The following is a 13,456-nucleotide window of genomic DNA, read 5'->3' on the forward strand; positions in this document are numbered from 1 at the left end:
TATATATATATATATATATATATATATATATATATATATATATATATTTTTAATATTACGTCATACACGGGTTTGGTTGCGGAATATCTGTAATTAGCTTTATTTCATAATGAACTATAGCTTTGGCTCACCAAAAAGTTTAACATTTCCTCACTAATCGACTTTTATAATCTCTTATCCTCGTTATAGGATAATAATACAAATTCTAATACCAGAAATTTGCATCAAATCAACCGCTTAGTCACATTTACATACAAGTCTATGGAAGCATAAACGTTTCTTTTTCAATTTTAAATTTCTTTGAAGTCGTAATTTGATAAGAAACTATGCAATAACGGAATGAAATGCAAGGACACATCCGATTTCCGAGTATACTGAAACTTTGAACGTGTTGACATGCGAAATATGTATACGTGTGCGTGTGTCGGCTAACGGATGCTAAAAAAAAAAAAAAAAAAAAAAAAAAAAAAAATTTTAAAATATTAGGTAATGCATGGCCGCTGGCGTGCAACATTAAACTAATTTAATAGAAAATTTTATAAGATCTCGAAGCATATGTGATTACGTATAATGCATCGAGATACGCGTGCATAAATTACTTATATACTTACTATATATATATATATGTATACGATAGGTTTGTTTGAAATTCGACACGTTTCGTATAAAAAATGCAGTTTTTCCTTTGAAATATGGGAACACGTCAGCTCTGTTTAAGAGTTCCGAAGAAAAAGAAACTCCTCTTATACAATTACCATAATCAAGAAATTTTATAAAATTTGAATTTGAATGAAAGTAAACCTTGAAAATTCGACTTCAGTTTTCAGATGTGAAAACAATCTGCAACAAAAAAATGAAAGAATAAAAGAATAAAAAAAGAAAAGCTCCGCAAACGTATATGTATAGATGCACATCTTCGCACTTTTTTTTTTTTTTACACATTTTGCTATGCTCATCGATGCTGGCTGGAAATTGAATTCGAAAAACATTGCTTCTTATCAATCAGTACATAAGCACATGTTCACCGCTGTAATACTAAACAGTAGATTGATTTTCGGTTCTGTTTATGTTAAATATAACAGAATAAAAAACCAAATTGGACGATTCAATCAATTCATGTGAAGAAGTTATGTAAAATGCGTCTATTCGGGTATACGGTTATCTGGTTGTATGAATGACTGCATACTTGACAACACGAATTTATTCATATACGTATAGGTGGACATGTAAATATATCGATATGCAGGGCGTATATGGGCGTATGGATACATGGATGTATGAATATAAGGATGTGGGGGCGTAGGGACATGAAGATCCATGACTATACGTATATGAGAATATGGGCATGTATGGGACACAGAGTTGTATAGCCATTGTCCGCATAAGTGGTCAAGTTGTTAACAATCACGAGTGTTCGCCGCCGCAAATCGAAGTGCGGGATGCTTTATTTCGGCTACAGCTATAGTGAGTGCTTAGTACGTGAAATTGTAATGCTTACCTTTGGTCACCACTACACTAAGATATGGCCATTTCTAGCTCTTTCTCTTTCATTCATTCCTTTTTGACTGTCACCGTTTAATACGTATAGGGCACACTGCCTGGATAATTGATTGGTCATATAAAAAACCAAAAGTTGTGGCAGACATGTCTGACATATCGCCTGATGATAGCTTTTGCGGTCCAGTCCGTAGTAAACGTGCACGCTTGTTGTCAAGTAGCGACAAATAGTTGCAATAGTTGGGCTTTTATCCCTAATTTCGATTCAAATTTTGATATGTTGTCCTCATAGGATCAATTTTCACTTTAATTTTTTTTTCATAATAAAATGAATGAATTATTTTTCTTTTTATAAATATGTAACACCGATATTATTATTACTTTTTTACACAGTTTTTTTATGAAAATATCGATTCGATATTCCCATCTTACAAGAATGGTTTTTTTTTTCAAGTTATAAAACATATCCCCAAACTTATCATATGTCGCATGTATTATTTTAGGCGGTTTTTTTTTATGCACGCTTTTCTAAGGAACGTATTTTTCGTGTAAAATGGCGGCGAGATGTATATGGAAATATACATTTACAAATATATAAATATGTGAATATGAGGATGTGCGGATGCTCATGGTTATATGGACGGACATATGGATTTATGCAAACATGAATATACTTATATGCGTATGGATGTATGAATGTATGGATGTATTGATTTCTACATATACCCATATATGAATGTATAGATACACAGATATATATGTATATATATTTATATATGACAATTACCTTAGGACATAGCTAGGTTTAGTTATACCAAATACTGCATATGAATGAAATATCACATGCTATTAAATACAAAATCAAAATTAAAAGCATTTATTTATTTATTGTCTATATATTTTGTGAATAAATTTACAAAGTAAGGATTTAAAGGCTGCCGGATAGCTTACATCACATGCTCGACTGTATTGAAAACTCTACCGCACTTGATATTTGAACCCGTGGCCACTGGGAGCTGCTACTCGAAACACTTTGCCTACTCGGCTACTACAACGGATTTCAAATAAAGCATATGGAAGCATTAAAGTCGAGCAAGGTCGATCGTTTTAATATCCTATACTACTTCGCCTAGCATAATTTTTCAATTGTTTTTCAAATTTTGTGCAATCAATTTTTAGCGAAAAATCACGATTATGGATCAGTTTGGATTCTAAAAGATTTATGTAAAAAAGTTGTTCAGAGAGTAGTTGAGATAGTAATTCAGTCCATTAGGTCAAAATTTTAAGGTTTAAAAGAGCAATTATTTTCCATATAATGGGTTTTTCAAGATAAGGGCTTAGATAAGGCGGAGAAATTGGAAACGTGCTCTGGCTTAATTCATTTTTATTGGCTTTCATCCTTAAACCAAAAAGAATGTAATTCCGTCAAATTGTGTTGGCATATTTCCAAAAATTGCGCCCTGCAGATTGAATGAGAATTACATGGATAGATCTGAGGCAGACGTACAAGCGGTTTTGCTTACTGCAATTCACAAAATGACCTTGAATTAATCGCCAAGGTAAAATGCGAACTTTAAATGCACTTCCAATTAACGTTTTGTAGTCTATAAAAAAGCTGCATAAAAAATGCAGAGGAACTCAGACATCAAATCACGGAACTTAATTAAAGATAAGTTTTGTGTTTACGCATTTTAATAAAATGCTTTTATTTCGCTCCTAAACAAAAAGCAAATATATTTACTATTTATATAATATATTTAATAATGAATATTTACGATTGTATGTTGCATTGAGATAAAGTCGTAATTCATCAACTTGATTAGAGACAATTAAGCTTTGCTATTTTCTTTCTAAATTATGCATTGCAACGACTTGAGAGATTAGCGCAAAGCGAAAAAAAAAAATGTAATAATTCATATAATAATTTAAGCATTTGGCGCAAGAATTTTTCTCATTAACACTATGTTTGTACTCAAATTAAAGTAAACTCATCATTAACACTAGAATTACGGCGGAGGTCTGTTTTTTTTTTTTTTTTGAACTGTTGAGCTTAAGAAAAATTGCTATTAAGCATGTAAAGCTCTCATATTTTTTGTGTACAGGGGAAGGCCTTTAAAATTCCCATTATCAGTTGTTTTCTATATGCTCTCGTTTTCGTAGTGTAGATCACGCTGGTCGTTTCGACCCATAACTTTTGTGGAATCGCTGTAGTCACAAAGATCAGGATAGGAAGCTTCTGCAATTTGGCAGATACCTTCCTGCCTTCAAATTCAGGCCATGAGAGAGGTTCCATGTCAATTTATCTTCAATTTATTTCCAAATTATTATCACGCACGTCAGCATCAGTTGCTAATGTAGGTTGCATGTGCACATATCTCAAGCATTTTTTAATCTTGGATTTCTGATGGATGAAGCAACTTTTTTTTTTTTCCCACAAATTTCTGCTTTGTATCTGCCTTTTGCGAATGTAGCTGACTGACAAATGTGGATCGCAAATAACCCATAGGTAGTGAAAATAGGCCAAATGTTGGTATTTCTAATGTTAAATAAAAATAAACTATAGTCGAATTTAGAGTAAACATGTGTATATATGTACGCGTGCAAGCGGGCCTGATAATTTATTCTCTTTATCAGCTTAATTTACTAGTAAAGTAAAAAAACATTAAATGATTTCTCTCGTTTGAGTGACTCAAAAATTGATTTCAACACTGAAACTAAAAATTATTACGAAAGTCATCGTTGTTGTCTGTCTGTCATACGATTTTAAAGTATGTCGATAAATGAATTCTATAAATCTAAAGAAATTAGGTAAATTTATTTATTTTTGATAATACCATTTGGTAATATTAGTTTAATATAATTTATGGTTTTTTTACTCGCAGCAATTGTTATCTTAACCTAATGTCTGAAATTAGGTTCATTTACTCATTTCGACTTCGGCAAAAAAACAAAATCCAGTTCAATCCTAGTAAGAGTCCAAGTTTGTAAAGCGAACATTGGATGCTCATCAACGTAAATTACAGTAATTGGCTGGCAAAGATTTCCACATATCCATAGCATGTATATCTGTAAGCACTTGATCCACGTCAGTTTTCCAATTTTCAGTTAATTATTTTGTGAGCGTGAAAGCGGTACGGTTTTCAATTAAGTGCATCTCTCTCTCTCTCTCTCTCTCTCACTTGCTCTCTCACTCTCTCTATCTCTCTCTCTCTCTCTCTCTCTCTCTGATTGTAATTTTCTTTATACCGTAACCGAATGACACTGAATTGGTTTAAGGGGAATTAGAATGATCATAAGCTGGCGTCAGCATTACAAAGATTTAAGCGGAGGGAGTATGAATTTTTATATAAAAAATTTACACAAATCTGTAAAGTGTATTCTATTCTACACATAATTAATTGCAATAATAAATAAGAAACTGTAAAACCCGTATGACTACAGATTGGATTCGATTCATAGGTACCTTTAAGGCGTATATGTAGTAGTAGTGCAAACGAATTGAAAAGATTAGTGTACTCCTCAGATGTGTAATTATGTTGCATAATACATATACACAAACAATAAACAAATTGTTGCAATGACTGAGTTAATTTTTTATTTAGAAATTGAAATAGTCTTCGTTTGAATCGCGTTATCACACCATACGTTACAAATCTACAACTATATAGTGCCTAGTATTAAAAATAATAAATTATTGCTGCATTTGCTATAAGCACAAGATCAGGTTTCTTCCAACAACTAACTACACGTTGAAAATAATAATCAAAAAAAAAAAAATAAATAAATAAATAAATATATAAAAAAATTAAAAAAAAAAAAAAAAAAAAAATGATATTTAAATGTATTATATATATTGTTGTGCTATCGGAATTTTTCCGTAACATAGCACAAGGCAGAAGTTTATCCGGATCCAATGATTCAGAAACGATTGATCGCAACAGTGATAACAGTGTCACTATAATAAATATGAAGAATTCGACAAAAGCAGACATCGTATCAACAATTGATCGCGACAATTACAGTGAATTAGTTTGGGAGGTGTTTGGAAAATCCATAATTAAGCCGCAATTGATTAGCAATAATACGACTAAAGAAGAAACCTCAAGTGATAATAATCCACTTGAGTTGGATAGAAGAACTATTTGGTCGGTACGAGAAAATTGTAATCAAATCTTTTTTAATGTTTGTACGCCTTAAATTGAAACCATCTAATAGAGCAAAACGAAGCTTTTTTTCATTTACGTTGTTACCTTACCTTCTATGTTGTTAATCATTAAAAAAGTAATTTTTCATCATTTGTAGTTTCACGTATTATTATTAATTTATTTTAATTTATCATGATTATTTTACTAATAAATATATTTCGAATTATTTCGTCTAACATTAATTTGTGCGTAATTCAAGTACTATAAATGCGAGATACATGCGAGATACATACGAGATAGCAAGCACACTACGTTTTATTTAAGTAGATCATGGTTTCAGGAACGCTCCTATGAGTATCTGCTGATCATTGTTTATTATGTTAATTGCTTTTCTTCTTTTTTTTTTTTTAATATTGAATAATTTTTTATAAAAATAAATACTTATATTTATGATCGATAATACGAAAATCGTGTTTTGCTAACAAGAAATTGTTGTAAAGAAAGTTTTTAATGCATTTCCTTACCGAACTTCGTTTTGCATAAAAATACTATACTAATGATTGTGCAGCCTTACCGTGTGTGTGTGTGTGTGTGTGTGTGTGTGTGCGTTTACTTAATGAAACGATGTTTTGATGACTTCTGATTCGTTCAAGCTCTTGCAAATATGTGCCATAAACTTAGAGCTGAGAACTGTCCGCGGTATGCAATCAATAAGTTAGGTTAACTACCTTGACTTTCCCTGCTATCAAGCAGAATGCAAATTGTGGAGTTAGAGGGACTTCGCATAAAATAGGTAGAATAACCTAATGTATTTCTGGTTCGGGTTATTGTTATTGTTTGTCGTAAATTGGTTTACACGTGTTTTCAAAATAATCTCAAAGCAGGCAGTTCCTGTTTCATCCGGGCTCAGTTAAACCGCCAACATTATTACATGAATTCTTTTTATTTTCAATATCAAATTTCTTTATTTATCGTCTAAATCTTTAGACACATTCATTTTGTTAAAACGTTTGCAACGCCGAGAAGTAAGCCTCAAATTCTGAATCGATCTAAGCATGTCCGTCTGTCCAACTGTGTGTCGGTCCATCGTTGTAATGTCTGTTGTGAATGTTCTCCCGGCCGCAAAAATCAAGCCATCGACTTCAAATATGGTAGACACATCGGTCGAAGGACATACTAGGTAAACCTCTGTTTTCCGAATGGAATAAAAAATTGGTTTTCTGAGCATTACTCATAAACTAAAACAGATGAACGCAGATGCTACGGGCAATACTGTACAAAAAAGGGAAAAATCAAGCACACCTAACCAACATTATAGTGGATCGACAACACGCCTACAATGGTCATGCAAATTTAGTTCATTTACTTTTTTTGTCTCCTTTAGAGTAACGTAATGGTAATGGGCATAAAAAATTCGTTCATGATCGAATACAATTGTTTTACTTGTTTCTCTTGTAAACTTATATGTAAATGGTTTTTAGTCGTTCAATTAACAAAAAAATGGCACACAGATGAATCTTTTATGCATTTGGAAGGTATTATATTCATTATTACTTATATATTTGTTTAAATTTCATCATGTTATTAACAATAATACCGGGAAATAAAAGCGAAAAAGTAGTTCACCTAACGTATGAAGCTAAGAAATATTTATTTAATTAAGGAGGTACACCGTTGAACAATAATTGATTGGCGTAGAGGGTGCCAAGGAACTCGTGTAAAGGTGATGAACTTTCCTACTCCAGAGATTGAACTTATGCCGCTACTGAATGTATTATTTTGATTTATGGATCTTGCGTTTCATTGATGATGAGACCCTGTAAAGATAGTTCACTATCGTGGCATACTATCGCACTTGAGCTTTCCTGTTCCGATGTTGTACCATGAGCGAATTGAATCTTTAACGGCAAGACCTCAAGTATAAACAGTCTCATTTTCAAGCGATGAAAACATAACGGCACTAACATCTTCCCGTGGTTTAGGCATTTCTAAAGATTTCAATTTTGATTTAAAATTAATTTTGCGTAGAAAATGTTGAATTTAATCAGATCAAGTCATCACGTTTCCAGGTCAAACATTTTCATGGAAATCAAAAATAAAAAGTAAAGTAAAAATCCTTTCGATTTGCTTTCACTTGGATCTCGAGCGTAATATGTTACAATCTATATCTTCTTACTATTTCTCATCTAGTCCATCCTTCATAGTGCCATATTACTCTAACAAGGTCCCGATGTTTCATTCTCAAAAAAAAAGCTCAAGCTCTAATTTCAGCTTTTTTTCTAGAGTGAATGGTCATCGCTTGCATGTTTATGGTACAACATGGTATGGATCAACATTATTGTATAAATTTTTTAAAAAATCCAATGTCAAGAGATTTTTGGAAATAATATCAGCCTTAGGCCGTCAATTATGTAAGAACTCTTTTGCAAGCGCAGCAATTGTTTTCAATCCTTTGTGGAGTTTTGGTTATTATGGACGAGTTTGAGTGCCGGTTACATGGATTTTTAAAACTATATTTACAGAAATGAACCGTAAGTATAAGCGTAGAACCGATATAGGGGTGTGTTAACATAGTAATTGCATCGATTTATTTATCTCTTTAAACTTGAAGTATGACATAAAATACGTACTTCTGGGTTAGTACAAACGGCATGACAAAGTGAATACTCTTCCATCTTAGGGCGATGGCAATATAAAATGACACTAAGTTTAGTTAATGGTCAATTCTTTCAATATTATAATAAATGGGAATTATTTAATGAGCAATACCAACATATATAAATTGTGAACTGAAAGATAACATGCTTTTCTTTCTTCGCAATGCGATTCTACGAAGATGCATAGGTTTCAGATCGAATTGTAAATCATATGAAGTATAATTTTGTGTAAATAATGTTTTATATATAATGCATTGAAATTTATATTATTTATCATGTATGCATGTCATCATTCCTTCTCTCTCTCTCTCTTTTTTTTTCGCTTTGCCTTTGTTCAAACAATACAAAAACTTATACGGATAATTAATGCAAAATAATGCTAATAAATAATGCATGAAATACCACTAAATTCAATTTGTATTCATTAGAGGAATCATTTTAGATAAGATATAAATGAAATAGATTTTGTGTGAAATATTTATTTATTTATTTATGGCAAAAAAGGGGAGAAAAGTATGAGTAAAGATTTATCCGGCAATCCGGTTGTTGATATCATTTTGCTCCTCTCTATCAATACAACCTTTCAGATAATGGCTTCTGTATATTCGTGATAAATACTTTTTTTTACCGTTAGAAGTCTTCCGTTTGTTGAACGTTACGTTTGAAGTTAAAATTCGTAGTTCACAAAAAAAAAAAAAACACAATACTTTTTAAAGTAATAATAGCATTAACGAACAGTACTTTAATATTCGCCGCGAGGGATTACTGAGTCGAATTCGAAGAATTCCATTTAACTGCAAAACAATTTATTATTATTTCTTAAATAAAAATTTAATAAAATTTTGTTAAAATATTTTTATATTATAAAGAGCGAAGAGTGTGTGAAATGGACCATTCAATTTTAAGGGGAGAGAATGAAAGCGCATTCTGCCTGAATTCTTATTTCATATTTCTTTCAGAAACAGATCTTCTCTGCTTACACTACTAGATACACAATGATGAAGAGCTTACTGAACCCTTGAAAGCAGCTTCGGATTTTAAAGATGTGAAGGTTGACGTTAATGCTATTGATGTTATTCCTACATGCGTACAATGGTCTTGAGCGTGCTTAAAACAGCTTTTAAAATATTACTTTTTTGAAATTTTAAAAAAGTGAGATATTTTAAGCAATATTTATACGCATAAAAAGACGGCTATCGCGCGTAAAATCAAGCAAATGTATGTTAATGAAATTTACGCATCGCACGAGAGATTTAAAAATTTATTTTCATATTGGGTTCATTGCAGCAATGTCAATATTTTGCATAAGCGCAATAAGAGTCACTTTTCAAAAGCCGCAAACCCTATTTCTTTTATCAAGCTCAAGCTTAGTGCATTGAACGAAATTCGTAAACTTGTGTTTCAACATATCATGTTTAAAACTTCATTGCATATGAATGTATTAAGGTCGGCCGATTTGCCCAATCTTTTGGGCTACGAACTAATTCACATTCGATCTATGTTGCCGTCCAGCTGAACAACTAAACGGATTGGTTGTTCAAAGGCCAATTAACCAGCCATTCATAAAATTCAAAGTCATCATGAACACGTTGATCATAACGCACAGGGCTTTCTTTATACCCGTTACCGAAGCATGAGGGGTAAAATAATTTTATCCAAAACTTTGCCGATCGCCTGGGAGGAAACTTTAGAGACCTCAATAAGTATATATATCCTTGATCAGTATTAAATTTTGAATCGTTTCAAGCATGTCCATCTGTCTTTCTGCGTAAGGTCCGTTGTAAACATTCTCCTGGATGCAAAAATGTAGCTATCGACTTCAAATTTGCGTAGGAACATTGAAAGCTCTCGTACGCAAGTTATTACTGAAAATGGGCTGAGTTGATCCAGGGACACGCCGATAGTTGGATGTGAACTGGGAATATCTCTCTTATTCAAGAGGAATAAAAAGTTGGTTTTTTGTTTATTACTCCTCAGCTACGACAAATAGATCTACAAAAATTTGCGGGTGCACAAAATTGAGAAATATTGACCATCTATCAAAATCTAATTTTTTTTCAATAACTTTATAATGCGCAGAAGCAAGGTTCAAAAACTCCATTAAGTATATAAAATCTTGGCCAGTTTCAAATCCGGAATGAATCTAAGCAAGTTGTCCGTCTACCCAACTATGTAATAAACATTGGCCCGCTCGTCTAAAAATTTGCGTGTAATGAGAGAATGATGGAAGTAGGTCAAAAGATCACGCCTACAAAGCACACACATCTATACAAATAAAATAGAGAGCACCTTTCCTTCCGTGTTCAGGCGTTGCTCATCCTTTTCAACAGAAACATAAAATAAATTTGCACAAAGTTACTTTACAAGAATATCAAACAGAAGCCACGCCCACCCAACATTATAGAATATGCATATTCATTTTTTTCTATTCTTCCAGTCTTTCATAGGACAATGATGATGGGTACATGGATGGATTCGGTTGGAATATACTTTTCTTACTTGTTGTTTTTTTGTTTGGATAGGCAAGCGATTTTACAAAGTTTTTTTCTATGGATTTTGCAAGAGCGGACATAAATAGCTTTTCGGCCATTATTGAACTTGCTGGGATAAAAATATTTCAGAGAAATATTCCGAAAAAATTGGATCGTGGCTTAACTTTTGAGGGATTGAAAAGCAAGTCTTTCACGTGGGCACAGTTCATCTCGTAGGTCGGACATGGCTAAAGGTTGGGATGATAGCACTTAATTACATATTGACATAAATGATTTAAAATTTAAAAAAAAAAAAAAAAAAAAAAAAAAAAAACGAAACTTTACTGAAGTGCGATCTGAGTGGAGTTGTCGCTTTGAATGAAATGATACCGCACTGCCATCATATACATGGATAAGATATTACTTGAAGCGCGGAGAAACATTTTATAACAAATACAACAAAGCTAAATGTGATTTGTCGAATAGCTTTGGCATTCAGAAGTCATCGCATTTTCGAAAATATCGTCGTTGGCGTCAGCCTACAAGTACTTCTCATCTGAAGCTAACACCAATAAACTGCAATTGCTAATAAGTGTAGGAAGAATCCTCTAAATGGTATTAAGAGTGGATTGTCAGAAAATGTGCAGAAAAGTAAAGCCTGCCTTCGTATGATATAAAGCAGAAAATGTTTGCAGTGCGACTATGATTTCAACATTTATTTGTTTCTATCATTGACGAATAAAAGATATATTTTGCTATTTCGACTTTTGGGCAACTCAATAATCTGCTAGCAATCTTATATCAATTGGATAGTTTAGGACAGTAAAGTATAGATATTGCACGTAAGAGTTATCAACGATAAAATACTTGCTCGAGTAAAATATTGCATTTTTACAAGCATTACAAGTTTCTTTGATTTAAATATCATTGCTCTCTGTGTTTTAGCATTGCATTAGAATAAAAATGAAAAAAAACAAACATATATACATACATACATACATATATGTATAGAATAATATTAAGCAAACATAACTATTGTACATCTCAGAAAAATCGCTTTTGAAACCCTTCAATCAATGTCTGTCAGATAAATACTGCTATGTCTTATGCTAAAAATTTATAGTATTCCATTCTATTTTCATATACATTGAACAATTGTTTAGTGTTTTTGCGCGTTCACTTACTTTCTCAATCGATTTGTAACATCTATCGCTGAAAATGCATTAAAGACGCAATTAGGAATTTACCCTTGGTATGGGAGAGAGAGAAAGAGAGAGAGAGAGAAAGAGAAGGAGAGAGAGAGAGAGAGAGAGAGAGTGAAAGAGATACTAGATATCGGAATTTTGGAAACCATCTAAACCATCTATTGATAATAACTGAGAAATTGAGGCTTAAACATGTACATGTACATGAATCAATTCGAAATTTGTTTAGGACATTTCTCTAAACTATTTAAAATTGTTGTTTCGGCTCGTTACCTCATCTCTATGATAATGCAAAATTATTGCAAATTTCAATTCTCGGTGGGGATATGGGTATCCATGTTTCGCTTTGAAATGTGTATCGATTTTATTTTCATTTTCTTTTCCTGTTTTTTTTTTTTTTTTTTTTCTTTGCATATTTATTCTTATTTCATTTGCTTTTCATCTCTTTCAATTCTTTTTATTTTACCAAGATTCATCGACTGCTGCTACCACACCTTAATGTGTGTAAAAGAAAGAAAGGCGGATAGAAAGAAAGAAAAGAAAGCTTTACTTTTTAAATTGCTTTTACTCTCGGTCGGTGTTTTCGTGTTTGTATGGAATATAATTTTCATTATAACCACACCTTTCTTAAGTCAGCCCCGTCTCGTCGTATGCATGTATGTTTGAGACTAATCGAAAATGACATTTCGATTACGAAAATGTGCATATGTATTGGAGAATATATATATGTTTTTTTTTTTTATAACATGCCGTGTTATTGTCGATGAAAACAATACAAGACTTTACAACGAATCGTTGTTGAATATTTTTACAAGAAAGTCCGACAAAATTTTATATAATATTTGTTTTGTACAAACAATAATAAAATTCAATAGGTACGAATTGCTTTCTTGTGTTTTCTAGAAAAAAAAAAAAATTATTACAACTATGACAGAGGCGTAGGTTTGTTTCGCGATTCCCTTTGTAACATTTCGCTAGCAATGACGTGCTACTGTTGCTTTAAAAATATAAAAGGTGAGGTTTTTTTTTTTTTTATTTTTTTTTTCGTTTTGTATATGTATGTCTTGCTTCTAAATATTATGGAGCTTCAAAATTACTCAGCACAAGACAACGAAATTCCCCATTAAGGATGCCATCCAAACCAACTTCTTCTTTAATCCGATTACGGTATATCGCCGATTACGGTTAGGGCTGAATAGTGCAAACGCAGTTAACTGTGCTTAACGCAAAAAACAAAAAAAAAAATCTTAGGCTTACTTTCACATTACATAAAAGCTGTGGAGTTGCTTCAAACGAATTCATCAAATCCGAAGAAAACTTTATCATTGCGAATAATTTTGCGATGAAAATTGTCGCTTTTCCTTCCAGTCTACTATGCGGATAAAAGCTGTTTTGCTTTAATTCTCTTGTCAGCTGGACTTGTGCACATTAACGTTTCGCATAAAATGCGTTACAAAACCACGGAGATAACATGGAAACAA

The 13,456-nt window shown here is 32.3% G+C and overlaps 1 protein-coding gene across 5 annotated transcripts in view; it reads left to right on the forward strand.

The window, feature by feature from the left end:
• Positions 1–13,456, forward strand: part of LOC119636117 (carbonic anhydrase-related protein 10) — a 99,845-nt gene that overhangs the window by 37,679 nt on the left and 48,710 nt on the right. The window contains exons 1-2 of one of the 5 annotated variants that reach the window (XM_038031292.1): positions 5,565–5,646; positions 7,926–8,173. The exons of 3 other annotated variants lie outside the window; for them this stretch is intronic. In XM_038031292.1, the coding sequence (XP_037887220.1) occupies positions 8,167–8,173 (7 nt within the window). In that variant the 5' untranslated portion in view covers positions 5,565–5,646; positions 7,926–8,166. Of the gene's footprint in view, positions 1–5,320; positions 5,647–7,925; positions 8,174–13,456 lie in introns of those variants that run through there. One more of the 5 variants, XM_038031301.1, reaches the window with a different exon arrangement.

The sequence above is a fragment of the Glossina fuscipes genome, unplaced genomic scaffold (genome assembly GCF_014805625.2).
Source record: "Glossina fuscipes isolate IAEA_lab_2018 unplaced genomic scaffold, Yale_Gfus_2 0, whole genome shotgun sequence".
Taxonomy (NCBI): domain Eukaryota; kingdom Metazoa; phylum Arthropoda; class Insecta; order Diptera; family Glossinidae; genus Glossina; species Glossina fuscipes.